The sequence below is a fragment of the Melanerpes formicivorus genome, unplaced genomic scaffold (genome assembly GCF_026170545.1).
Source record: "Melanerpes formicivorus ecotype bairdi unplaced genomic scaffold, bMelFor1.0.p_v2 SCAF_39, whole genome shotgun sequence".
In the NCBI taxonomy this organism is placed as follows: domain Eukaryota; kingdom Metazoa; phylum Chordata; class Aves; order Piciformes; family Picidae; genus Melanerpes; species Melanerpes formicivorus.
In genome coordinates, this window is record NW_027142391.1 from 3304217 (window position 1) to 3331800 (window position 27584).

General features: G+C 59.0%; 1 protein-coding gene across 5 annotated transcripts in view; it reads right to left on the minus strand.

Moving 5' to 3' along the window:
* The window catches only part of AGRN (agrin), a 181948-nt gene that overhangs the window by 7286 nt on the left and 147078 nt on the right, over window positions 1-27584 (minus strand). For 3 of the 5 annotated variants that reach the window (XM_068158301.1, XM_068158299.1, XM_068158302.1), the window contains 16 exons: window positions 26806-26933; window positions 21986-22100; window positions 20928-21047; window positions 19634-19990; window positions 18388-18580; window positions 17342-17557; window positions 15358-15587; window positions 13953-14087; window positions 13715-13811; window positions 12600-12764; window positions 11678-11789; window positions 10392-10403; window positions 9173-9289; window positions 8270-8459; window positions 7207-7294; window positions 689-913 (listed from right to left, as the gene is read on the minus strand). In XM_068158301.1, the coding sequence (XP_068014402.1) occupies window positions 689-913; window positions 7207-7294; window positions 8270-8459; window positions 9173-9289; window positions 10392-10403; window positions 11678-11789; window positions 12600-12764; window positions 13715-13811; window positions 13953-14087; window positions 15358-15587; window positions 17342-17557; window positions 18388-18580; window positions 19634-19990; window positions 20928-21047; window positions 21986-22100; window positions 26806-26933 (2500 nt within the window). The remainder of the gene's footprint in view (window positions 1-688; window positions 914-7206; window positions 7295-8269; window positions 8460-9172; window positions 9290-10391; window positions 10404-11677; window positions 11790-12599; window positions 12765-13714; window positions 13812-13952; window positions 14088-15357; window positions 15588-17341; window positions 17558-18387; window positions 18581-19633; window positions 19991-20927; window positions 21048-21985; window positions 22101-26805; window positions 26934-27584) is intronic. The other 2 variants (XM_068158303.1, XM_068158300.1) reach the window with 1 other exon arrangement.

A 27584-nucleotide genomic window follows, 5' to 3' on the forward strand; every position in this document is an offset into this window, starting at 1 on the left:
ATTCTATTCTATTCTATTCTATTCTATTCTATTCTATTCTATTCTATTCTATTCTATTCTATTCTATTCTATTCTATTCTATTCTATTCCATTCCATTCCATTCCATTCCCTTCTATTCTCTTCCATTCTCTTCCCTTCTCCCTTCCCTTCTCCCTTCCCTTCCCCCTTCCCTTTTCCCTTCCCTTTCCCCTTCCATTGTCCCTTCCCTTTTCCCTTCCCCATTCCCTTCCCTTCTCCCTTCCCTTCTCCCTTCCCTTCTCCCTTCCCTTCTCCCTTCCCTTCTCCCTTCCCTTCTCCCTTCCCTTCTCCCTTCCCTTCTCCCTTCCCTTCCCCCTTCCCTTCCCTTCCCTTCCCTTCCCTTCCCTTCCCCCTTCCCTTCCCTTCCCTTCCCTTCTCCCTTCCCTTCCCTTCCCTTCTCCCTTCCCTTCCCTTCCCTTCCCTTCCCTTCCCTTCCCTTCCCTTCCCTTCCCAAGTTCCTGCAGCCCCCTCCAGGCACTGAGGGGCTGCTCTCAGGTCTCCCTTCTCTCCTCAGCCTCCTCAGCGGCTCCATCTCCCTGGTTCCCCTCTCGCCCATCCCAGAGCGAGCGCCAGGGCCCAGAGCTCAAAGGGTCATCCGAGCCCGGCCCTGCTGGAGGCTCAACCCTGAGGGGCCCTGCTCCTGGCCCTGGCTCTGCCCTGCCCCCATACCTGTATGCTTTGATGTGTATCCACCGGTTGGTGTTGACGGGGACGGTGGAGCGGAGCACCACGGGCTTGGAGCCCAGGTCGTAGCTCATCTGCACGAAGCCGTCCACGATGGCCAGGGCGATGTAGTCCGAGCGCTCCAGCCCCTTCCCGCTCCACAGCAGCAGCCCCTGCGTGGCCTCAGTCTTGATGCTCAGCTCAAAGTGGTTTGACTGCAAGGCCTTCTCGCTGCCAGGGGAGACAGAGCAGGGTTAGAGCCCAGGCAGGCAGCTCCCGGGGCCAGGCTGCTCTGCTCCCAGCCCTGCCGGCTGCGCCCGAGGGGGTCACAGCCCCTGCAGTAGCCCAGGCCTGCTCAGAAGGCTTGGGGTATGGGGTTGGGAGATGGGAAGCTCTCAACTGGGCCACAGGAGCAAAGGAATGGCCCTCTGGAGGTCTCCAAACCAGCTCCCGCTCAGAGCGTGACCACTGCTGAACGAGGGCAGCCGTGGCTCTGCCCAGCTGAGCGTGGGGACACCGAGCTGGAGCTCCTCTGTCAGCCTGCTGACCTGAGCCAGGACTGTGCAGCTGGAATCATGGAGTGCATTGGGTTGGAAGGCAGCACAGAAGGTCACCTTGTCCAGCCCCCCTGCAATGAGCCTTTAGTGCTCAGGGCCCCATCAGGTTTGACTCTGACTGTCCCCAGGGATGGGGTCTGCGCCCCCTCTCTGAGCAACCTTCCCCAGTCTTTCCTTCTCCTCATTGTGAAGAACTTCATCCTCATGTCCAGCCTAAATCCACCCTGCTCCAGTTCCCCTGGGAATGTTCAGCTTGAACCTCCCCCCAGAGACACAGTCCTGGGCTGCTGCCTCTTGCTTTTGCCCTCGGTGGAGCACAGGGCTCAGGCACACCAAGCCCTGCAAGGTGTGACACAAAGCTCTTGGCTTTGGCCTTCTCATGTGGAGGTGCTGAAGGAAGGGCTCTGCTCCGTGGGCTGGTGGATGGAGACTGCCCACAGAGGACCAAAGGCTTCTTTCTCATGGCTGTGGTGTCCTTTCCCAAGGGAGGAAGGAAGGGGAGGCAGGAGCTTGGTCCCCTTGGGGAGCTGGCCAAAGGGGCTTTGGCAACAGGAGATGCTGCCAGGTGGCTTCACCACCCACGCTGCTGGGATGCCCTGAGACACACTGCTGACACACACAGAGCAGGCAGCATGGGCAACACACACAGCTGCTGCTTCCCAAGGGGCTCTGTGCACCAAGGGCTGGAGGAGGCCTCAGGTCACTCAGCCTCTCCCCTCACCCATGGCTGTTTGCTGTCTAGATTATCCCCCTCACCCTCAACAGGAGCGAGGAGCTGCAGGGGGGCTGCAGAGGGGCTGCAGAGGGGCTGCAGAGAGCCTGCACAGAGCCTGCAGAGGGGCTGCAGTGGGGCTGCAGAGGGGGGCTGCAGAGGGGCTGCAGAAGGGCTGCAGAAGGGGGCTGCAGAGGGGCTGCAGAAGGGGGCTGCAGAGGGGCTGCAGAAGGGCTGCAGAGGGGCTGCACAGAGCCTGCAGAGGGGCTGCAGTGGGGCTGCAGAGGGGGGCTGCAGAGGGGCTGCAGAGGGGGGCTGCAGAGGGGCTGCAGAGGGGCTGCAGAGGGGGGCTGCAGAGGACCTGCAGAGGGCCTGCAGAGGGGGGCTGCTGTTCCTACACTGCAAGGAGAAGGCTCCCTTGGGGCTTGCCCTCCTCACCTGCAGAGCTGCATCCCTTACAAATCAAAAGGCACAGGGATGGACACACAGAAGACACCACAGACAGAGACATGCTGAGGCAGCAAGAGCAGAGCACGAGACACAAGAGCTGAAAGCCTGGCACAGACTCACCTGGGCTCCACAGGGTAGTCCAGAGCTTCAGGACTTAGGTGCAGGAAGAAAGGGGAGCATGCCATAAGCGCAGGGCAGCAGAGGAGACCCTTCCTTCCCTCCCAGCCCTGCTCAGCAGTGCCAGCTCCTGACCCTCCACACCACCAAAGCTGAGCAAACCACCCAAAGTGAGCAGGAAACCTCAGCCACTGGCCCTGGGGGCTGAGCTGCCTCAAACCAGGCAGAGCAGTTGGCAAGTTGTTGCCTCCTAGATGCACAGAATGGGTTGGGTTGGAAGGGACCTTCAAGCTCAGCCAGTTCCAACCCCCTGCCATGGGCAGGGACACCTCACACTGCAGCAGCTTGCTCAAGGCCTCATCCAGCCTAGCCTTGAGCACCTCCAGGGAGGGAGCATCCACAGCCTCCCTGGGCAACCTGTGCCAGACTCTCCCCAGCCTCACTGGGAAGAATTTCTTCCTCATCTCCGGTCTCAGTCTTCCCTCCCCAAGCTTCAATCCATTCCCTCTCATCCTATCACTACCAGCCCTCCTCAACAGTCCCTGGGCAACCTCATCCAAGCTTAGCCAAGGTGAGCAAAGAGGCACAGGATGGGAAGGGACCTCTGGAGATCACTGAGTCCATCCCCCCCTGCTAGATGCCAGCAGCTCCTGTCCCAGGGGAGCAGGAACTCTGCAATGTCCTCCAGCATCATTCTTCCCAGTGGGGCTGGGGAGAGCCTGGCACAGGCTGCCCAGGGAGGCTGTGGCTGCCTCCTCCTTGGAGGTGCTCAGTGCCAGGCTGGATGAGGCCTTGAGCAGCATCCTGAGCTGGTGGGAGGTGTCCCTGCCCAGGGCAGGGGGTTGGAACTGGCTGAGCTTGAAGGACCCTTCCAACCCAACCCCATTCTGTGAGTCTGTGAGCCACAACCACCAGTGTTCCACACTGCCCTGCTGGGATGTGTGTCCCAGGAAGGGGCACAGGGCAGCACTGCTGGGGGAAAGCACTTTTTGGTCCATGGCCCTGCAGGAGCAGCCTGGGCAGCCCTGCAGGCAGCTCTCAGGCTGGGGCTTGTTGGTTGTTTTGGAGGAGCACCTCCCAAGTCCCCATCCAGGCAGACACATCAGGCTCCTGAGTCAGCCCTGGGGCACTTGGGCAGCAGGGCATGCATGGGGAAGGGGAAATCCAGGGCTCCAGCTGTCCTGGCTGGCACTGCCTGCAGGGGTTGGGTGCCACAGGCCTGGCAGTGCAGCCAGCCCCAACCCTGATGGCTGTAGCAAAATGTACATCCCAAAAGAGAGGGGCAGGCAGGGCATGGCCAGCAGAGCCCAGGGCAGCACTGGGGGGGTTGGGACTGCCCCAGGCACAGCCCAGTGCCTGCCTGCAGGCTGAAGAAACTGCTTTTTATGGGCAGCCCAATGGGTCCTTCAGTGCTGGCAGGGCTGGGGAGAGCTGCTGCCAAGTGGCCAGCAGAGGAGCTGGGGAGGGGTGCTGAGCTCCTGTGCAGGATGGGACATGCAGAGCCAAAATAGGCTGCCTGGGGCAGGGAGGAGGCTGGAGGGAGAGAGGGAGGACACAAAGGTGGCATCTGCAGAGCTCCTGCCTGGGCAGAGGGGCAGCTGGGCATGGCAGCTCTCACTGCTGGGGGGCACTGCCCAGCTTTGGAGGATGCTTGGCTCCTGCAGAGCCCTCTCCAGCACCCCAGAGCAAGCCCTGCAGTGTTGTGGACATGCAGCTAGCTGATGGCTCTGTGGCTGCTCCCCAGGGGCTGACATGCAGGCATGCACCCAGCTCAGCCTCCTGAGCTTCTGTCTGACCCCAGCCTGGAGGAAATGAGGTGAAATGGGGATGGGACAGGCAGGTAGCTCTCCAAATCTCCTGCACACAGTGAGGAACACAGCTGCAGGAACCAGTGCTTCCCTTCCACTCCTGCCACTCTCCAAGGCAGACAGAGAGCAAATCAAGCTTGCTCTAAGGAAGAAGTCCTCCTCCCCACCCACCTGCCCAGGTCCTCCTTCTGCTCCCTTGGCTGCCCTGCACCTTGGGAGGAGCTGCCCAGACCACAGCATCCCTGGCTGGAGAACATCCTCCTAGCCCCCCAGCCTGGCCTCCTCGATGCCACACTCAGGCTGCAGGAAGCAGGGCAGGAGCAGCTTCCATCCCCACAGCCCCAGGGCTCTCAGCCTTTCCTCCTCACAGGGATGCTCCAAGCACCTTTGTAGCCTCTGCTGGACTCTCCCCAGCAGTTCTCTGCCTCTCTGCTCAAGAGCTGGGCACAATGGATAGGATAGGATAGGATAGGATAGGATAGGATAGGATAGGATAGGATAGGATAGGATAGGATAGGATAGGATAGGATAGGATAGGATAGGATAGGATAGACCAGGCCAGACCAGGTTGGAAGAGACCTTCAAGATCATCAAGTCCAACCTATCATCCAACACCACCTAATCAACTAACCCATGCAACCAAGCACCCTGTCAAGTCTCCTCCTGAACACCTCCAGGGATGGGGACTCCACCACCTCCCTGGGCAGCACATCCCAATGGGCAATCACTCTCTCTGTGTGAAACTTCCTCCTGACCTCCAGCCTGAACCTCCCCTGGCACAGCTTGAGACTGTGGCCTCTTGTTCTGGTGCTGGCTGCCTGGGAGAAGAGACCAACCTCTGCCTGGCTACAACCTCCCTTCAGGTAGTTGTAGACAGCAATAAGGTCACCCCTGAGTCTGCTCCAGGCTAAGCAACCCCAGCTCCCTCAGCCTCTCCTCACAGGGCTGTGCTCCAGACCCCTCCCCAGCTTTGTTGCCCTTCTCTGGACACCTTCAAGTCTCTCAATGTCCTTCTTAAACTGAGGGGCCCAGAACTGGACACAGGACTCAAGCTGTGGCCTAACCAGTGCAGAGCACAGGGCACAATGACCTCCCTGCTCCTGCTGGCCACACTCTTCCTGATGCAGGCCAGGATGCCCTTGGCCTTCTTGGCCCTCCTGGGCACACTGCAGGCTCATGTTCAGCCTACCATCAACCAGTACCCCCAGGTCCCTGCCTGGCTGCTCTCAGCCACTCTGCCCCCAGCCTGCAGCACTGCCTGGGGTTGTTGTGGCTGATGTGCAGCACCTGGCACTTGGATGCTCCTTGTGTGGCTTGAGCAGGGCAGGACAGAAGGGCAGGAGAAGCCTCCCTTGACCTGCTGATGCTCCCCCAGGATCCTCCTCCCCCTGGAATGGGACATGTGCCTGTGGCAGACCCCTGGGAATTGTCCCTGTTCCTCCTCCCCTGTCCCTCCCCTGCAGTGGGCTGGTGGCTGGGGTGGCAATGGGAGATGTGGTGGGGGGCAGATGGCTGCAGGGGGGGAGCTGGGCACTGGGAGCTCTGTACTCACGCAGGGATCTCATTGGTCAGGTGGCTTGAAAGCAAAGAAACAAGGACATTGAGAAGAGACAGACAGACAGACACCAACAAACAGCTCCACACAGGCACCCCAGGGGCTGAGAGGCAGATGGGCACAGCCAGTACCCTGCTTTGGACCTTGGTTTAGTCCCAAGCCCTTGGTTTGGAGATGGTTCAGCCCTAAGCCCTTGGTTTGGACTCTGGTTCAGCTCTTAATCCTTGTCTGGACCTTGGTTCAGCTCTAACTCCTTGTGGAGCTTGGTTCAGCCCTAAGTCCTTGTTTTGGACCTTGGTTCAGCTCTGAGCCCTTGGTTTGGAGCTTGGTTCAGCCCTAAGCCCTTGGTTTGGAGATGGTTCAGCCCTTAGTCCTTGTCTGGGCCTTGGTTCAGCACTAAACCCTTGTTTTGGACCTTGTTTCAGCCCTAAGTCCTTGTTTTGGACCTTGTTTCAGCCCTTAGTCCTTGTCTGGGCCTTGGTTCAGCACTAAACCCTTGTTTTGGACCTTGTTTCAGCCCTAAGTCCTTGTTTTGGACCTTGTTTCAGCCCTAAGTCCTTGGTTTGGACCTTGGTTCAGCTCCAAGCCCTGGGTTTGGACCTTGGTTCAGCCCTAAACCCTTGGTTTGGACCTTGGTTCAGCTCTAAGTCCTTTTCTGGACTTTGGTTCAGCTCTAAGTCCTTTTCTGGACCTTGGTTCAGCTCTAAGTCCTTGTCTGGAGCTTGGTTCAGGTCTAGCTCCTTGTTTTGGAGCTTGATTCGGCTCTAACTCCTTGTCTGGGCCTTGGTTCAGACCTAAGCCCTTGCCTGGACCTTGGTTCAGCCCTAACTCCTTGTGTTGGAGCTTGGTTCTGCTCTAAGTGCTTGTCTGGAGCTTGGTTCAGCTCTAAGCCCTTGTTTTGGAGCTTGATTCAACTCTAACTCCTTGTCTGGGCCTTGGTTCAGCCCTAAGTCCTTGTCTGGAGCTTGGTTCAGCTCTAACTCCTTGTTGTGGAGCTTGGTTCAGCCCTAAATCCTTGTTGTGGAGCTTGGTTCAGCCCTAACTCCTTGTCTGGACCTCAGTTCATCTCTAACTCCTTGTCTGGACCTTGGTTCATCTCTAACTCCTTGTCTGGAGCTTGGTTCAGCCCTAACTCCTTGTCTGGACCTCAGTTCATCTCTAACTCATTGTCTGGAGCTTGGTTCAGCTCTAACTCCTTGTTTTGGAGCTTGGTTCAGCTCTAACTCCTTGTTTGGGAGCTTGGTTCAGCCCTAACTCCTTGTCTGGCCCTTGGTTCAGCCCTAACTCCTTGTCTGGAGCTTGGCTCAGCTGAGCAGCCAGGTTACCTCTTTGTCACAGCATTGTGGTACTCCATGTAGGTCCTGCCATCAAAAGCAATGGCCTCAGCATCTCCAGCAGCCTTCTCAATCATCACTGGAGGGGGGGAAGGAAAAGAAGAGCAGTCAGGCAACACAGCAAGGCCTGCCCCTCTTTGGAGAGCAGGCAAGGCTCCCTTTACAGTGCCCAGGATGAACCTGCCACCCCTCTGGGGCAGCTCAGCACTGTGGCACCCTGAGCAAGGCCCTGGGAGGCTTTGCTGTGGCTTTAGAGCCCAGGAGTTTGGATCAGCTCCTGGGTTTGCAGGCAGCTGCCATGAAACCTGCAGCCTTGGTGCTTTCCTGGCTGCATCAGAGAATTGTTAGGGTTGGAAGGGACCTCAAGGCTCAGCCAGCTCCAACCCCCTGCCATGGGCAGGGACACCTCACACTGCAGTAGGTTGCTCACAGCCACCTCCAGCCTGGCTGCAAACCCCTCCAGGGATGAGGCTTCCACCACCTCCCTGGGCAACCTGTGCCAGGCTCTCACCACCCTCCTGGGCAACAACTTCTTCCTCACAGCTAATCTGAATCTTCCCACTCCTAGTTCTGCTCCATCCCCCCCAGTCCTATCCCTCCCTGACCCCCTCAAAAGTCCCTCCCCAGACAGGGAGGAAGCTGGGCTTGGTGGTGGCCCAAGGGCTAACCTCAGGGAGGCAGCAGGGAGGAAACCTTGAGCCAGCCATGGCTCAGGGCCTCCAGCTGCATCTGCTGCAGCACCAAACCATCTTTCCCTGCCCCGGGCTGCAGCAGCAGGAGCCAAGAGCAGAGCGCAGTGCTGGAAGGAGATGGCAGGGCTGGGTGAGCCCCCCCTGGGCAGCAGCACTGCAGTGTCACACCACCCTTCTGAGGCATGCCACAGCCCTGACCTCCCAGCCTGGCAATGCCACTGCTTTTGCTTCTCCTGGCTCCCTCCCAGCAGCCCCAAGAAGGGCAGGAGCTCAGGCTGGGCGGGAGGCCAGCGCTGCCCTGCCGCCACCGGCAGCGCCTGGCGGGGGGAGAGTCTGTGGCCAGCCCTGCCCTGCAGCCTCACCTTTCTCACAGTGAGCCCCAGAGAAGCCCCTCTGGCAGGCACACTGGTAGCTCTCCAGCAGGGGGCTGCAGCTGCCCCCGTTCTGGCAGGGGCTGGGCTTCTGGGTGCAGGGGTGGCCTCGGAACGGGGAGATCTCGATGGCGCTGCGGATGTTCTGCTCCTTCAGCACGGGCACCCCCTTGATGGAGACCTGGCAGGCACAGGCAGGGGGAGGCACACAGCTCACACACCTTGGAGACCACCCAACCCTCCACCCAGCCCTGCCAGGGTGCCAGCAAAGCTCAGCACCACAGCTACACCGGCTGTGAAACCCTTCCATGGATGGGGGCTGCTCCGCTGCCCCTGGGCAGCCTGGGCCAGACCTGGGCAGCCTGGGCCAGCCCTGGGCCAGACCTGGACAGTGTAGGCCAGACCTTGGCAGCCTTTCAGTTTGGGCTTTCAAGGAAAGGGTCTTGAGGAAGCACAAGAGTTGACCTGCACCCCCCCCAGCTCTCTGCAGGGCAGGGCTGAGGCCAGTATCCCTGCAGGGGAAGAGGAGATGGGAATCCATCCCCAAGCCCCACGTGCTCCTGTGATGCATCCCCACCTCCCCTGCTGCCACCTTTCCCCTCTGTGCCCCCCCCAAGCACAGGGACCCACAGGGAGCCCACCCCCCAGGCTCCTCCTTGCCCTTCTCACAGAATCCAACAAACAGTGGGGGGTTGGAAGGGACCTCTGGAGCTCCCCCAGTCCAAGCCCCCAGCCACAGCACCCACAGCAGCTTGCCCAGGATCACAATGGCTGGGGGGGGGTTGGAGTCTCCCCAGAGGCTGCACCCCACAAGCTCTCTGGGCAGGCTGCTCCAGTGCAGCTGGCACATCTCCCAGCCAGACAGCTGGCCCCAGCTGCCCAGCAGGTCCTTACCCTCTGCACAGCTCCACTGAAGCTGGTGGAGATGGCAGCTGCTCGAGCCAGCTTGCTGAAGTCAGGGGCTCCCCCCACATAAAAGGGCTCCTTCAGGTTCAGGAAAGTGTGAGGCACCTGGGGGGGAGAGGGGAGAAGGTGAGATGCAGAAGGTGCCACAGCGTCCCCAGGCTGCAAGCTGGGCCCAGCTGCAGGGGCTCTAAAGGAGGCTGTGAGCAGGGCAGCAGTGCAGGCAGGGCATGGGGTCACAGAGCTGGTTTGCTTGGAAGAGACCTCTAAGGCCATCAAGGTGCCACTGCTAGCCCAGCACTGCCAGGGCACCACCAAACCACAGCCCTCAGCACCACAGCTCTGAAAGCCCTCCAGGGATGGGGACCCCCAGCACTGCCCTGGGCAGCCTGGGCCAGGCCCTGACGAGCTTCCAGGGCAAGAAATTTCTCCTCATGTCCCTCCTCAACCTGCCCTGCTGCAGCTTGAGGCCATTTCCTCTTGTCCTGTCCTGGGAGCAGAGCCCAACCCCTACCTGGCTCCAGCCTCCTCTCAGGGAGCCGCAGAGAGCAATGAGGTCTCCCTCAGCCTCCTCTTCTCCAGGCTGAACCACCCCCAGCTCCCTCAGCTGCTCCTCCCCAGCCCCTTCCCCAGCTTGGTTGCCCTTCTCTGGACTCTCTCCAGCCCCTCAATGTCCTTCTTGGAGCAAGAGGCCCAAAGCAGACCCCAGGATTCAGCTTGGGTTCCTCCAGCTGCCAGAGGTTCCCTCCTGTGGCCCTTTGCTGTCGCCCTGCACCCAGCTCCACAGCACACAGAAGGGAAAACCTCCCTGGTGAGCCTTCAGCCCCAGAGGTTTCCCTGGGCACACAAGAGGGGGTGATGGACCTCCCTGAGCCCCTGGGGTGGCCCCAGAGGCACAGCAGGGAGGCAGGGATGCGGTGATATGAGTTTCTAGCTAATGCTGTGTGGAGTTAACACATGGAGCAGATGGACTGAGATGCTTCCAGACCCAAGATGGAACAACTGGCTGGGAATTAATGATGGGAGGAGGGTGGTGGTGGGAGGCAATTAAAGAAATGATTGTCTCTAATCTACAGAGAGCCTAAAGCTGCTGGGGCAGATGGGAAGTTGAAGGACTGAGAGCTGAATGGCAAACAGAAGGGAAGGAGGTGCCCGTGGGCAGGTGAGATGGAGGTGCAGGGGGTGGGGGGGGGGTGATACTTATCTTTACCTTACGGGATTTCTGGGATCCAGACAGCAGGGGAGGGGAGAAAAGCAAGTGGAAAGCAAAGAGGAAGAGAGAGAGAGAGAGAAAAGGGAGGTCAGTGGTCACATCACAACGTGCAGCGCTGCGAGGCTCCAGCCGCTGCCCAGGGGAGCTGCAGAAGGCACAGGAAGGGGCTGCTGCCACCCTGCCAGCTGAGGGCAACCTGCTCAGAGCACCAGAGGATGGCTTGGGTTGGAAAAGCTCCCTGAGAGCATCAAACCCACCAGCCAGCAGCCCAACACCACCATGGGCACTAAACCCTGGCCCCCAGGGGCCACGTCCATACCTTTCCTGAGCACCCCCCCAGGGACTGGTGACTCCACCACCTCCCTGGGCAGCCTCTTCCAGGGCCTGACCACTCTTGCAGCAAGGAAATTGCTCCTCCTCTCCAACCTAAGCCTTCCCTGGCATGATTTCAGCCCAGTTCCTCTCTTCACTCGGAGAGAAGCTTGGAGAGATGAGTGAGGGAAGGAAGAAATCCCTGCAGGGGAGCGGCATAGCCCTGGCTGCTGCTGCACTTCTAGGGGCACCTTAAGGATGAGCTCAGCAGCAGCTGGGGCTTTTCCTGCAGCAGCTTCCCAGCTGCAATGCTGAGGGAAAGGAAGGCCAGTGGCCCTGCCAGGAGACCCCAGGGAGCTGTGGTTTGTGCAGAGACAGAAGCACAGAGGGGACAGGGCACAGGGAGGAGCCAGCTTGGGAAACAGAGGAGAGAAGGCACTGATGGATTCAGCAGCAACAGTGCAGTGGGGCTTTGACCACCCCATGACTTCCTCCCAGCCCAGCACTCTGTGCAGGCAGCACTGTGGAAGGCTCTGGAGCATCATCAAGCACAGGCTGAAGCCCACATTGGCCTCAGCACTGCAGCAGCACAAGCTGCAAGGGTCCCTGGGGGGGCTGCAGTCGAGGAGCTTCAGGAACAGGGGAGGTGTGGGGAGGGGAGGGAGTCAAACACATGCCTGGGACCAAGGATCAGGGCATGTGTGCCCATGGCAAAGGTGCTGCAGCTCTGTGTGGGCTGGGGGCCAGCAAGGAAGAGCTGGCAGAGGTTGTGCAGCTGATGTCCTACAGCAGAGAGCAGCAAAGAGAGGCAGGAGAGCTCTGTCCTCCGGCGGCCTTGCCTCCCCAGGCCTTGCCTCCTCAAAGCCATGCACCACAAGAGCTCAGCGAGCCAAGGAGCTCCTCAGCTCATGTCAGAGGTGAGAGGAGCAGGGCTGGAAGCCCAGAGAGCTGTGCCTGGCCCCTCAGCTTACCGGGGACTCCCCCATCACCCGCTCGCCGTTGTTGATCCTCATGACCCCCTTGCGGCCGTTCCTCTCCAGAGAGACACTGACCCAGCTGTTGAGGGGCACTGGCTCTTTGCTCCTGGGGAGAGGACACATGGCTGAGAGCTCTGCCATCACACCTTGCAGACACAGTGCTGGAAAGACCCCATAACCAGCTTGGGCTGCCCAGCTCCACCCGTTTGGGCTGCCCAGGCCAGCACAGCCTCACCAGTTTGGGTTGCCCAGCTCCACCAGTTTGGGTTGCCCAGGCCAGCACAGCCTCACCAGTTTGGGTTGCCCAGGCCAGCACAGCCTCACCAGTTTGGGTTGCCCAGGCCACCACAGCCTCACCAGTTTGGGTTGCCCAGCTCCACCAGTTTGGGCTGCCCAGGCCAGCACAGCCTCACCAGTTTGGGCTGCCCAGCTCCACCAGTTTGGGTTGCCCAGGCCACCACAGCCTCACCAGTTTGGGTTGCCCAGGCCACCACAGCCTCACCAGTTTGGGTTGCCCAGCTCCACCAGTTTGGGTTGCCCAGGAGACCACAGCCTCACCAGTTTGGGTTGCCCAGCTCCACCAGTTTGGGTTGCCCAGCTCCACCAGTTTGGGTTGCCCAGGTCACCACAGCCTCACCAGTTTGGGTTGCCCAGGCCACCACAGCCTCACCAGTTTGGGTTGCCCAGGCCACCACAGCAGCTTCCCTGACAGCCCAGCATTAGCCTGGGAAAGAGGCACAAGCCAGGGCCAGGTCCTGTCCCACCCAAGAGCCATTCCTGCCCAACCTCCGGGGCCATGAAGTCTTCCTCCCTGCTTCCTCCTGGTTTTCTGGCCAGGGGAAGCTGAAAGCCATCAGTGCTGGGCCCCAGAAGCCCTCAGTGGCCCCCTGAGGAGCAGGTCCCCAGCCCAGCCTACCTGAGCACAGCTGCCCCCTTGCCCAGGTCGTATCTGTACTCCAGGTAGCCATCGTGTAAGGCCAGAGAGACAAAGTCCCCTTTGCCATCTGTCTTCTGGCCATTGTAGAAGATCATGCCACTGGGGCTCTTGGCCAGGAACACAACCTCCATGGACATCTTGTCCCTGAGGAGAGAAGGATTATGGATACCCTCCCACCCAGGTGCTCTCCTCCTCCACCACCGCTGGGGGCTGAGCCCTTGGAAGACCTCCTCCTCATCAGCCACCCAGATGATGCCCTGTCCTCTCTCCCCTCCACCTCAATCACCCAGATGATGTCCCTCTCCCTCTCTCCCCTCCACTTCAGCCACCCAGATGATGTCCTTTTCTCTCCCTTCCACCTCAGCCACCCAGATGATGCCCTTCTCTCCCTCCCCTCCACCTCAGCCACCCAGATGATGTCCCTCTCCCTCTCCCCTCCACCTCAGCCACCCAGACGATGTCCTTCTCTCTCCCTCCCCTCCACCTCAGCCACCCAGATGATGTCCTTCTCTCTCCCTCCCCTCCACCTCAGCCACCCAGACGATGTCCTTCTCTCTCCCTCCCCTCCACCTCAGCCACCCAGATGATGTCCCTCTCTCCCCACCTCAGCCACCCAGATGATGCCCTTCTCTCTCTCCCCTCCACATCAGCCACCCAGAGGATGCCTTTCCCTCCCTCCCCTCCACCTCAGCCACCCAGATGATGTCCTTCTCTCTCCTCCACCTCAACCACCCAGATGATGTCCCTCTCCCTCTCTCCCCTCCACCTCAGCCACCCAGATGATGTCCCTCTCTCTCTCTTCCTCATCAGCCACCCAGATGATGTCTTTCCCTCCCTCCCCTCCACCTCAGCCACCCAGATGATGTCCTCTCTCTCTCCTCCACCTCAGCCACTCATATGATGTCCCTCTCCCTCCCTCCCCTCCACCTCAGCCACCCAGATGTCCTTCTCTCTCCCCTCCACCTCAGCCACCCAGATGATGCCTTTCCCTCCCTCCCCTCCACCTCAGCCACCCAGATGATGCTCCTCTCTCTCTCTCCTGCCCCTCAGCCACCCAGATGATGTGCCTCTCTCTTCCAGTGCCTGGCACTCACTGCAGGTCAGGAATGAAGGTCTGCAGCCCGTTCAGCTCCAGGTAGGAGAAGCCATTGAACTCTGGGAGGAAGGGCATGGTGTGGTCCTGCTCTGTCACTGAGCACAAACAAGGGAATGGTGAGGAAGAGGAGGGCAGAGCAGCCTCAGCCAGTGCCCCAGAGCCACAGGAGGCAAACCCAGGCTGGGGAAACCAACAGGTGCCCTTCCCCTCCTCCCCAGACCCTGCTGCCATCTCACCTCGCTCGCAGAAGTCTCCTTCCCGGCCCATGGGGCAGGCACACAGGGCACCTCCCTCTGGCAGCACCAGGCAGGTGGCAGAGATGTGGCAGGGTGAAGGGTCACAGGGGTTCCTCTCATCAGCACATGTTGGACCTGCAGCAGTGAAGGCAACCTCTCAGGTCAGCAGCCCCAACAGCCAGCAGGCACCATGCAGCCAGAGACAGAGAGCTCTGATGGCTCCTGAGGGCTGCCACCCCTCTCCTGCTGCCTCAGGTCAGCAGCCCCAACAGCCAGCAGGCACCATGCAGCCAGAGACTGAGAGCTCTGATGGCTCCTGAGGGCTGCCACCCCTCTCCTCCTGCCTCAGATCAGCAGCCCCAACAGCCAGCAGGCACCATGCAGCCAGGGACAGAGAGCTCTGATGGCTCCTGAGGGCTGCCACCCCTCTCCTGCTGCCTCAGAGGTTGGGTTCCCATGGCCCAAGAAGCCCCCCAGCAAATGGCAGAGTGCTGATGCCAGGCTGCAGCCCTGAAGGGCAAGGCAAAACCCTTCTGTGCATGAGAGCCACCAGATCTTGGTCCCTGTCTCAAGGGCATATGGGCAGGTCTGTGCTCCACAGCCACAGGCCCCACTGGCTGCAGCTTCCCCCTGCCCCACACCATCCCTGGAGGTGCTTGAAAGCCATTGGGATGAGGAGCTGAGGGCCATGGCCAAGGAGTTTTGTACGAGGAGATGTTAGGTGATGGTTGGACTCCACCATCCTGAGGTCTCTTCCAACCAGGTGATTCTAGGATCCTAACCCACTGCTGACACTCCACCCCACATCCCACCCCACTGCAGCCCTTAAAGCGAGGCTCTGAGTACCCTCCCCATACTCCACACCTCACCCCCCTCCCCACTGCTGCTCCTAAACACCCCCCAGAGCTGTGGAACCCCTCAGGACCGAGCAGCAGAGGATGAGGAACCCCAACAACACTCTACCCCCATACTGTACCAACACCACCCCACATCCCACCCCACTGCAGCCCTTAAAGTGAGGCTCTGAGTACCCTCCCCACACTCCACACCTCACCCCCCTCCCTAGTGCTGCTCCTCACCCCCCTCCCAGAGCTCTGGAAGCCCTCAGGACCGAGTAGCAGGATGAGGAACCCCAGCAGCGCTCTCCCCCCGTACCCTACCGACACTCCACCCCACATCCCACCCTACTGCAGCCCTTAAAGCGAGGCTCTGAGTACCCTCCCCACACTCCACACCTCATCCCCCTCCCCACTGCAGCCCTTAAAGCGAGGCTCTGAGTACCCTCCCCACACTCCACACCTCACCCCCCTCCCCAGTGCTGCTCCTCACCCCCCTCCCAGAGCTGTGGAACCCCTCAGGGCCGAGCAGCAGGCTGAGGAACCCCAGCAGCGCTCTCTCCCCGTACCGGTGTAGGTGTGGAGGCACTCGCAGTGGAACATCTCAGCCTCTTTGACGTGGCAGATGCCACCATGGTGGCAGGGGTTGGGGTGGCAGGGGTCATTGCCACACTCTCCCACCCCACTGCCATAGAGGACATCGCTGCCTTTCTCCCTCAGGTCATACATCTGGTTGTTGACATCCAGCAGGCGGATGCAGCCCTTCAGGCCGCTGGTGGCCGCCGTGCGCTCTGCCACCCTGAGGGGGACAAAGGGGGTGAGGGCTTTGAATCCCCAGGGACGAGAATGCAGAGGTCCTCCCAAGCAGCTGGGGTCAGCAGGACCTCGAGGGCCTCCTCAGCCCCAGAGATGTTCCACAACCACCCTTCAGTTCAGTCTGGAGGAGGCTGAGGGGAGACCTCACTGCTCTCCCTGAAAGGAGGGGGCAGCCAGGTGGGGGTTGGTCTCTTCTCCCCCTAGTATCAGGTGATGGGACAAGAGGAAATGGCCTCAAGGTGCAGCAGGGGAGGTTGAGGTAGGAGGCTAGGAACAACTTCGTGCCTTTGAGAATGGTCAGGCATTGGCACAGGCTGCCCAGGGAGGCGGTGGAGTCCCCACCCCTGGAGAAACCTCTGGCCAGGGCACTTGGGGACATGGTTTGGTGGCCGGGGGGGTGTTGGGTTGATGCTTGGACTCAATGCCCTTAGAGGCCTTTTCCAACCAAAGCAATTCAGTGATTGTGTGGTTTAATGGCCATGATGGTGTTGGGCTTGATGATCTTAGAGGCCTTTTCCAACCAAAGCCATTCTATGGTTTAATGGCCATGATGGTTTTGGGTTGACAGTTGGACTCAATGCCCTTAGAGGCCTTTTCCAACCAAAGCCATTCTATGGTTTAAAGGCCATGATGGTCTTGGGCTGACAGTTGGACTCAATGCCCTTAGAGGTCCTTCTGGACTCAATGCCCTTAGAGGCCTTTTGCAACCAAAGCAATTCAGTGACTCTGTGGTTTAAAGGCCATGATGGTCTTGGGCTGATAGTTGGACTCAATGCCCTTAGAGGCCTTTTCCAACCAAAGCACTTCACTTATTCTATGGTTTAATGGCCATGGTGGTGTTGGGCTTGATGATCTTAGAGGTCTTTTCCAGCCAAAGCCATTCTATGGTTTAAAGGCCATGATGGTCTTGGGCTGACAGTTGGACTCAATGCCCTTAGAGGTCCTTTTGGACTCAATGCCCTTAGAGGCCTTTTCCAACCAAAGCACTTCACTTATTCTATGGTTTAATGGCCATGGTGGTGTTGGGCTTGATGATCTTAGAGGTCTTTTCCAGCCAAAGCCATTCTATGGTTTGAAGGCCATGATGGTCTTGGGCTGACAGTTGGACTCAATGCCCTTAGAGGTCCTTTTGGACTCAATGCCCTTAGAGGCCTTTTCCAACCAAAGCAAGTCAGTGATTGTATAGTTTAATGGCCATGGTGGTGTTGGGTTGATGCTTGGACTTGATGATCTTAGAGGTCTTTTCCAACCAAAGCCATTCTATGGTTTAAAGGCCATGATGGTGTTGGGCTGACAGTTGGACTCAATGCCCTCAGAGGTCCTTTTGGACTCAATGACCTTAGAGGCCTTTTCCAACCAAAGCACTTCACTTATTCTATGGTTTAATGGCCATGGTGGTGTTGGGCTTAATGATCTTAGAGGCCTTTTCTAGCCAAAGCCATTCTATGGTTTAATAGCCATGATGGTGTTGGGCTGCCAGTTGGACTCAATGCCCTTAGAGGCCTTTTCCAACCAAAGCAAGTCAGTGATTCTATGCTTTAAAGGCCATGATGGTGTTGGGCTGCCAGTTGGACTCAATGCCCTTAGAGGTCCTTCTGGAGGCCCTTTCCAAGCCAAAGGATTCTGTGTCTCGACCACCACCTCTGAGCAGGCTTGCAGCCAGCAGGACCGCCCTGCTTGCAGCAGCAGCAGCCTTTCTGCCCTCCACCCTGAAGGGGGCCAGCCCCCCTCACTCACACAGCCATCTGGTCCTCTGGTGCTCCCCCAAGGAAGAGGTCTGTGTCGAGGTTGAGGCCGTCGGTGCCGGGGGGGCTCTCGCCGCTGACGTGGGGCTCCCCGTCCACCGCCAGCATCCCGCTGCGGCGGTTGCGGTTCACCACCAGCTGGTGCCACCTGCCCGGCTCCACACGCACCCTGCTGCTGATCACCCCCGTGCCAGAGCCTGTGTTAAACCTGCAGGGGAAGAGGGGAAGGGAGAACAGGCTTGGGTTGGTGTCACTGTGGCAAGTTTAGGCTGGGTGCCTCCTGCGACTGCCGTTGGAGTGAGGCGAGTGCTGGTCTCTCTTCCCATTCTCCTTCCCCCAGGCAGCCAGGGGCTGAGGAGAAACCTTCTCACTCTCCACAGCTCCCTGGAAGGAGGCTGGAGTGAGGTGAGTGTTGGTCTCTCTTCCCATTCTCCTTCCCCCAGGCAGCCAGGGGCTGAGGAGAAACCTTCTCACTCTCCACAGCTCCCTGGAAGGAGGCTGGAGTGAGGTGAGTGTTGGTCTCACTTCCCATTCTCCTTCCCCCAGGATGCCAGGGGCTGAGGAGAAACCTTCTCACTCTCCACAGCTCCCTGGAAGGAGGCTGGAGTGAGGTGAGTGTTGGTCTCTCTTCCTATTCTCCTTCCCCCAGGATGCCAGGGGCTGAGGAGAAACCTTCTCACTCTCCACAGCTCCCTGGAAGGAGGCTGGAGTGAGGTGAGTGTTGGTCTCTCTTCCCAAAGAGCAAGCAGCAGGACAAGAGGCCTCAAGTTGCACCAGGGCAGGTTGAGGTTGGCCATGAGGACCAATTTCTTCCCCCAAAGTGTTGTCAAGGCCTGGCCCAGGCTGCCCAGGGCAGTGGTGGAGTCCCCAGAGGGGTTTCAAAGCCCTGGGGCTGTGGTGTTGAGGGTTCAGCAGCGCCCTGGCAGTGCTGGGTTAAAGCTTGGAGCCCCTGACCCTTCCACCTCCCTTCCAGCCCAGCCCAACTCTCTGGCAGCGCTCCCCAGCACGCAGGGCTGTGGCGAAAGGGAGGGCACCCACCTGAGCTCCACGAAGCCCCCAACCAGGGCCAGGGAGATGAAGTCCTTGCCACGGTTCTGGCCGTTGTAGAGCAGCAGCCCGCTGAGCTCCAGCGCGCGGAACTCCATGGCGATGCGCACCGTGTGGTAAGCCTTCATCATCTTGAAGGCCAGGTAGGACCTGCCCCCAAAGCTGGGGATGAAGTACCTGATAGCTGCAAGAGCCAGGGGAGGGAAAGGAAGAGAAGATGAGGTAGAGGAAGGAGCAGAGGGACCAGAGAGCAGATCAAGACCTGCCGCAAGCCTGGGGGTGTTTCCCTGCCTGCCCAAGGAGAGCTCCAGGCTCAAGCTCCTGTGCCCTCAGCCCCTGCCACTGCCTCCCAGACACTTCTGCTGGTTGCAGCCACCTCCTCCTGCCTTGGCCTGTCCCCAGGAGGCTGCTCCCAGGCTTATGGGATGTGTGGTATTCCTCCCCCAGAACTTCAGTGGTGTCCCAGTCTGCTCCTCCTAGGTGAGGACCTAGGTTGGTCCTCCCCCTGCCCAGCTGCCACATCCCCTGTGCTGTCAGCTGGGCTCTGCTGCACACACAGCTCCTGGTGCCTCAACTTCCCTGCTCCCTTCAGCACTCTTATCTGTCCTCCCAGAGTCCCATGTGACAGATCTACAGCCACCACTCCTGGGTTTCATTTCTGGCAGCTGAGGCTTTCCAAGCAGCCTGGAAGGCCAGGTCCTCTTAAAATGACCAAGGCTGGGCACCCACACGGAGCAGGAGCTGCCAGGGCTCCAGCTTGCAGAGCTTTAGGGACAAAGGTTCTCAGCAATAAGCACTGACAACCACCCAGAGCCCCTCAGTGTGGCATCAAGCTGCCCATGGGAGCTCACAGGATCACAGAACCCCAGCATGCTGGAGTTGGAAGGGACCTCTGGACATCAGGGTCACCCACAGCAGCTTGCCCAGGATCACAGTGGCCAGGTGGGGTTGGAATCTCTCCAGAGAACACTCCACAGCCTCTCTGGGCAGGCTGCTGCTGGGCTCCAGCACCCTCACAGCAAAGTTTCTCCTTAGGTGCAAGTGAGACCTCCTGGGTTCCAGCTTGCCCCCACTGCTCCATGTCCTATCACTGGGCCACCACTGAGAGGAGCCCAGCCCCATCCCCAGGACCTTCACCCTTTAGAGCTCAGCGCTGAGCAGCTCTCCCCTCAGGCTGCTCTCTTCCCCATGCAGCTTGCTGGAGGAGGTGGCAGGGGGGTCAGAGGCAGGTGCCTACCTTTCTCACAGACAGCTCCTCCTTTGCCAGCTGGGCAGCTGCAGGTGAAGTCCTCCCCATCATCCTCACAGGTGCCCCCATGCAGGCAGGGGTGAGAGTCACAGGGTCTCAGGGGCTTCCTGGTGGCGGGGGGCTGGCGCGTGGGCTTCCGGCGGGCGGTGGGGGGGAAGCCGAAGGAAGGTCTCTTGGTGCTGCCAGCCCCTGCTGGCCTGCTGAGGGGGTGCCCTGCCACCTCCTGGCGGAGGATGTGGGCTGTGGTGGCAGCTGCAGCCGTGCTGGACCTGCGGGTGGTGGCGGGAGCCATGGTGGTGGCCGTGGTGGTGGTCACAGTGGTGGTGAAGAGCCTGGGGATCCAGTCTGGAACACAGCACAAAGCCCTCTGCTCTCTGCCCTCCTAGCCCTCTGCTCTTTGCCCTTCTAGCTCCCAAGCCCTCTGCTCTCCTAGCCCCCAAGCCCTCTGCTCTCTGCCCTCCTAGCCCTCTGCTCTCTGCTCTCCTAGCCCCCAAGCCCTCTGCTCTCTGCCCTCCTAGCCCTCTGCTCTCTGCCCTCCTAGCCCCCAAGCCCTCTGCTCTCTGCCCTCCTAGCCCCCAAGCCCTCTGCTCTCTGCCCTCCTAGCCCTCTTCTCTCTGCTCTCCAAGCCCCCAAGCCCTCTTCTCTCTGCTCTCCAAGCCCCCAAGCCCTCTTCTCTCTGCTCTCCAAGCCCCCAAGCCCTCCTCTCTCTGCTCTCCAAGCCCCCAAGCCCTCTTCTCTCTGCTCTCCTAGCCCTCAAGCCCTCTGCTCTCTGCTCTCCTAGCCCCCAAGCCCTCTTCTCTCTGCTTTCCAAGCCCCCAAGCCCACTTCTGTCTGCTCTCCAAGCCCCCAAGCCCTCTTCTCTCTCTGCTCTCCTAGCCCCCAAGCCCTCTTCTCTCTGCTCTCCTAGCCCTCAAGCCCTCTGCTCTCTGCTCTCCTAGCCCCCAAGCCCTCTGCTCTCTGCTCTCCTAGCCCCCTAGCCCTCCTCTCTCTGCTCTCCAAGCCCCCAAGCCCTCTTCTCTCTGCTCTCCTAGCCCCCAAGCCCTCTGCTCTCTGCTCTCCTAGCCCCCAAGCCCTCCTCTCTCTGCTCTCCAAGCCCCCAAGCCCTCTTCTCTCTGCTCTCCAAGCCCTGAGCTCCTGCTCCACAGCTTGGCTTATGGTCCAGCAGCTGCCTGCACAAAGTGTGTGTGCCATGGATGGTCCTGGCACAACCTGCAGAGCCAACCAGCCTGATCCAAAGCCTAAACCAAGAGAGGAGGACTGACCACAGACAGAGAGGGCTCACCAAAGTCCATGAATTTGACATGCTCATGCTGGGGCTTCTTCACCAGGATGGTCTTCTTCTTGGAAGCTTTGATCTGCTTCAGCAGGGCCCCTTGGATGTCAGCTGCTGTGTAGGAAGTGGCTGATCATAGCCAGGAGGAGAAGAAGAAAGGCAAGAGTGAAGATGTAGCTCAGCCAGCAGTGTCCCTCCCACCACACATCCAAGAGGCCACAGTCTCAGGATGTGCCAGGGGAGGTTTAGGCTGGAGGTGAGGACAAAGTTCTTCCCAGACAGAGAGATTGGCCATGGGGATGTGCTGCCCAGGGAGGTGGTGGAGTCCCCATCCCTGGAGGGGTTCAAAAGAGGCTTGGATGTGGCACTTAGAGCCATGGTTTAGTTAGTCAGGAGGTGTTGGGTGACAGCTTGGACTTGATGATCCCTGAGGCCTTTTCCAACCTGGTTGATTCTGTGATTCTATGATTCCTGCTTATGAGCTGGGGTTGCTTAGCCTGCAGAAGAGGAGGCTCAGGGGAGACCTTCTTGCTCTCTCCAACTCCCTGAAGGGAGGTTGTAGCCAGGTGGGGGTTGGGCTCTTCTCCCAGGCAAGCAGCCCCAGAACAAGAGGCCACAGTCTCAAGCTGCACCAGGGGAGGTTTGGGCTGGAGATGAGGAAAAAGTTCTTCCCAGACAGAGAGATTGGCCATGGGGATGTGCTGCCCAGGGAGGTGGTGGAGTCCCCATCCCTGGAGGGGTTCAAAAGAGGCTTGGATGTGGCACTTGGAGCCATGGTTTAGTTGTCAGGAGGAGGTGGGTGATACGTTGGACTTGATGCTCTCTGAGGTCTTTTGCAACCTGGCTGAGTCTATGATTCCAAGGCAGGGGGGAGGGCAGGCTCAGAGCAGGGCAGCACTGGGGGGAATGAAGCAGCCCTGGGGGCTTTGGGTAGGTGGGGGGAAGGGAAGCACTGGGAGGCCTTTGGGGGTGCTGGAAGGGACCCTGCTTTGGGCTGCCTTTGCCACTATGCTGTGCAGTTGCTGTGTAACACCTAGGGCTTTTCCATGGGACTCCTCTTCTCTTACCTGGGTCAAAGTGAGCCTCCACGATGGCTCGGACGGCGCTGCTCTGCCCCAGGTCGCGGACGCGGACGCTCCTGAAGTCCCTCCTGACCTCGGAGGTGCGGAAGAGCTCGTCCAGCTGGGGGGCAGGGGAAGGAGAGAAGACAAACTGTTCAGTGGGGAGAGCTGAACACGAGCCAGCAGTGTGCCCTGGGGGCCAAGCAGGCCAAGAGCATCCTGGCCTGCAGCAGGAGCAGTGTGGCCAGCAGGAGCAGGGAGCTCATCCTGCCCTGTGCTCAGCACTGCTGAGGCCACACCTGGAGTCCTGTGTCCAGTTCTGGGCTCCTCAGTTTAAGAAGGACATTGAGAGACTTGAAGGTGTCCAGAGAAGGGCAACAAAGCTGGGGAGGGGTCTGGAGCACAGCCCTGGGAGGAGAGGCTGAGGGAGCTGGGGTTGCTTAGCCTGGAGAAGAGGAGGCTCAGGGGAGACCTTCTTGCTCTCTCCAGAAACCTGAAGGGAGGTTGGAGCCAGGTGGGGGTTGGTCTCTTCTCCCAGGCAAGCAGCACCAGAACAAGAGGACACAGTCTCAAGCTGTGCCAGGGGAGGTTTAGGCTGGGGGTGAGGAGAAAGTTCTTCCCAGAGAGAGTTGTTAGCTGTCGGAATGTGCTGCCCATGGAGGTGGTGGAGTCCCCATCCCTGGAGGTGTTCAAGAGGAGATTGGATGTGGCACTTGGAGCCGTGGTTTAGTCAGGAGGTGTTGGGTGGCAGCTTGGATTTGATGCTCTCTGAGGTCCTTTCCAGCCTTATAGTATCATAGTATCATTCAGGGTTGGAAGGGACCACAAGGATCATCTAGTTCCAACCCCCCTTATTGATTCTCTGATTCTATGATCTTGGCCATGGCTCCTTCTCAGTGGAAGATCTCCAGTCCCAGCAAGTCTCCTTGGTTTCACCCCCCAGGGCTTTGCATCCAGCCCTTTGCAAGCCTGACCCTTGCAGAGGATCACTTCTTGCTCCTCTTCCTGGCCTGCAGTCAGCAGCAGGGAAAAGGCTGCAGAAACAATGTGGGCCAAGTGAGCTGTCTCCATGGAGAAGAGGAGCAGAGCAGAGCCAGGGCAGAGCCAGAGCAGAGCCAGAGCAGAGCCAGAGCAGAGCCACCTTGCAGCTCACAGAAGGATTTCTGTCTTCTGTGGCACCTAAGCCTTGCTGATCTCCTCTAAAGCTGTGTAAACCTGCTTAGGCACTCTGGAAAATCCCCCAGGGGCCCGTTCTGCATCTCTAAGTACCTGACTGCCTTGTCAGATGTGGCTCCCAGGCACTGCAGGGCTTGCCTGGAGTCACATGAAGGAGACAGTGGCAGTCCAAGGCTTAGAGCAGCTCAGGGCTTTAACACCCAGCCTTGCACTGGGCCATCAGGCATCACAGCTCGAGGCCTCAGCTTCAAGGCAAAGAGAGTCACAGGATGGTTTGGGTTTGGAAGGGACCTCCAGAAGCCAGCCCCCTGCAGCCAGGAGGGACATCCTCCACTAGGATCAGCCCTGTGGAGCCTGATCTTGAATATCTCCAAGGATGAGGCCTCCATCACCTCCCTGGGTGATCTGTTCCAGCGTTCCCCCACCCTCATGGCAGAGAGCTTCCTCCTAACAGCCAACCTCAATCTCATTTCATCTCTAATTTAAAACCAACCAGCTGACTAATGGTCTCCTGGCCTTGTCTCCCACTATAGACCATGGCACAGTGATCTCAGAATGGCTGAGGCTGGACCTCAGAGATCATCTACTCCAACCTCCCTGCCATGGTAAGGAGGGTAAAGAAGGTAGGAAGTGCAAAGGAGCACACCACACCCATGGGTAGGTTGCAGAGGGACAACAGGTCTCAGGAATAGGATAGGATAGGATAGGATAGGATAGGATAGGATAGGATAGGATAGGATAGGATAGGATAGGATAGGATAGGATAGGATAGGATGGGATAGGATAGGATGGGATAGGATAGGATGGGATAGGATAGGATAGGATAGGATAGGATAGGATAGGATAGGATAGGACAGGACAGGACAGGATAGGATAGACTAAATCAGGTTGGAAGAGACCTTCAAGATCATCCAGTCCAACCTATCACCCAGCACCATCTGATCAACTAAACCATGGCTCCAAGCTCCCCATCCAGGCTCTTCCTAAACACCTCCAGGGGTGGGGACTCCACCACCTCCCTGGGCTGCACATCCCAAGGGCCAATCTCTCTGTCTATGAAGAACTTCTTCCTCACCTCCATCCTAAACCTCCCCTGGCGCAGCTTGAGACTGTGGCCTCTTGTTCTGGGGCTGCTTGCCTGGGAGAAGAGCCCAACCCCCACCTGGCTACAACCTCCCTGCAGGGAGTTGGAGAGAGCAAGAAGGTCTCCCCTGAGCCTCCTCTTCTCCAGGCTAAGCAACCCCAGCTCCCTCAGCCTCTCCTCCCAGGGCTGTGCTCCAGACCCCTCCCCAGCTTTGTTGCCCTTCTCTGGACACCTTCCAGCCCCTCAACATCTTCCCTGAGGAACCCAGAACTGGACACAGGACCCCAGGTGTGGCCTAACCATGAACTCTCCTCCCATCCAGAGAGGGCTCCTAGGACAGAGGGTCTGTGCCATGCCTGGGCAGAGAGAATGCAAACCCTGCTGACCTCCTCCTGGGGCTGAGGGGATGAAGGAGTGAATGAAGCTTTTGTGTCCCTGTTTGCATCCTCAGAGAGGGTGGGAAACACTGCCACTGTGATACAGAACTGTCTGAAGCAGATGGTCCATATGCCAGGCACACATCTGCTGGTAGGACTCAGCATGCTGAGGGCTTGCCAGCTTCTAAATGCAGCCTGGAAGCAGCTCCAGATATGTGAATCCCCTTGCAAAGATGCTTTGTGTTTGCTGTGCTGCTGCTCTGCAGGCTGCAGTAAGAGTGCTGCCACCCCACCCAGCACAGCCCTGGCACTCCCATCTGCACACACTGCCATGCAAAGCCCACCTCCTCCAAGGGCTGGCAAGGCAGGGAGGCTCTCCTTAAAGGTAGGAGGCTGGCTTTACACCAGCTGCTTCCCAAGCTGTGCAGCTCAACAGGAGGAGCAGAGGAGGTTTGGGCATGTCTGGAAGCCACAGTGGTGCCCTCCTGGTGAGGACAGCAGGGTGTCTGCAGTTGGAGAGGGTGGTGCTGAGGAGGGGGCTGTGACTCTGGAAGGGAACACTTGGAGTTGAGGCATTTCATAGCATCATAGAACCACAGAGCCATTGAATCATAGAACCAATAAGGTTGGACAAGACCTCAGAGATCAGCAAGTGTCACCCAACACCTCCTGACTACTCAACCATGGCTCCAAGTGCCACATCCAATCCCCTCTTGAACACCTCCAGGGATGGGGACTCCACCACCTCCCTGGGCAGCACATTCCAATGGCCAATCTCTCTTTCTGGGAAGAGCTTTCTCCTCACCTCCAGCCTAAACCTCCCCTGGCACAGCTTGAGACTGTGTCCTCCTGTTCTGGTGCTGTTTGCCCGGGAGCAGAGCCCAACCCCCACCAGGCTCCAGCCTGCTCTCAGGGAGCTGTCGAGAGCAACGAGGTCTCCCCTCAGCCTCCTCTTCTCCAGGCTAAGCAACCTCAGCTCCCTCAGCCTCTCCTCCCAAGGCTGTGCTCCAGACCCCTCCCCTTTGTTGCCCTTCTCTGGACACCTTCCAGCACCTCAACATCTTTCCTGAACTGAGGAGCCCAGAACTGGACACAGGACTCAAGGTGTGGCCTCTCCTTTGAGGGCTTCATAGGATCATAGACTGGTTTTGGTTGGCAAAAGACCTTTAAGATCATGGAGTCTTAACCTTTGACCTAGCACCACCATGGCCAGCAAACCATGTCCCAAAGGGCCATGTCCACACATTTCTTGTGCAGCTCCTCCCCACCTCCCTGGGCAGCCTGTTCCAAGGCCTGACCACTCTTAAAGAATAGAAATTGTTCCTAGTATCCAAGCTAAGCCTCTCCTGGCCCAATTTCAGGCCATTTCCTCTTGTCCTGGCACCTGGTGCTAGGAGGACCAAGCCCTTCCTCACAGCAGCTCCCTTCCAGTGAAGAGCAGAGAGCCAGAAGGTCTCCCATCACCTCCTCAAGATTAAAACACCCCAGTTCCCTCAGCTGCCCTTCAGAAGATTCCTTCTCTAGACCCCTTTTTGTCCACCAGTTTAGGACCCATTTGTCTAACACATGGACCATTTGGAGCAGAAAATGCAATCCCTGTCCAGGGAACTTAGCATCAACTGCATGCCTTAGGCAGAGAACTCAGCAGCAGCTCCCCTCCCTAGGCAGGGAACTCAGCAGCAGCTCCCCTCCCTAGGCAGGGAACTCAGCAGCAGCTCCCCTCCCTAGGCAGGGAACTCAGCAGCAGCTCCACTCCCTACCCAGGGAACTCAGCAGCAGCTCCCCTCCCTAGGCAGGGAACTCAGCAGCAACTCCACTCCCTAGGCAGGGAACTCAGCAGCAACTCCACTCCCTACCCAGGGAACTCAGCAGCAGCTCCCCTCCCTAGGCAGGGAACTCAGCAGCATCTCCCCTCCCTAGGCAGGGAACTCAGCAGCAGCTCCACTCCCTAGGCAGGGAACTCAGCAGCAGCTCCACTCCCTAGGCAGGGAACTCAGCAGCAGCTCCACTCCCTAGGCAGGGAACTCAGCAGCAGCTCCCCTCCCTAGGCAGGGAACTCAGCAGCATCTCCCCTCCCTAGGCAGGGAACTCAGCAGCAGCTCCACTCCCTAGGCAGGGAACTCAGCAGCAACTCCACTCCCTACCCAGGGAACTCAGCAGCAGCTCCACTCCCTACCCAGGGAACTCACCGCGCTCTCAATGCTCCTGGCCGTCTCCCCAAAGAGCTCTGACTTGGGGTCAGCCATCTCAGGTGTGTAGAACAGCTCCTGGCCTTCCACCTCCTCCAAGATGAGGACTCCTTGGAACACTTTGGTAGCTATGGGAAGGAGGGGAAAGAAGACAAAGGCCTTTAGAGGGCTCGGGGGCAGGGGGGAGGCGTGCGGCTGAGAGCTACGCGGAGAGGTCGAGTCCCTGGGAGGGGGAAAGGGGGATGGCAGTGTGTGGGTAGTGCCAGCATTTGGGGGTTAGTCTGGATGGGTCTGGGAGAGCACCATGGAGGATTAGTATCAAGAGGGTGCTGGAGCAGATGGCAAAGACCAGGCTGGAGATGGCAGCTTTTACCATACGGTTTCCTGTGAGCTCCGGCCAGGACAGCAGCCCCCTGCACCGGCTGAGCGACAAGAGAGAGACGTTAGCCACGGCAGCACAAAGTCAACACGGCAGGATCACACCTGGGCATGCACAGGGGGGGCCACAGCAGGGCAAAGTGTGGGCCCTGGCCAAGGAGAAGGCCTGTGCTGGGAGAGGGAAGCAGAGCCCCTGCCCTGGGGCCGCGGGCAGCCCTGCGACACCAGACCAAAACGGCACCGGGAACGCCGGGGGCGGAGGCTCCCTTCCGAGGGCTGCTGTGGAGGTGCAGAGGCAGCTGGAGAAAGATTCCCCAGCGTGGGGGCAAGCAGCTGGGAAGCCCCCAGCAGCTGGGAAGTCCTCAGCAGCTGTTGCTTTGTGGCTTAAAAGGGGAAGGTGG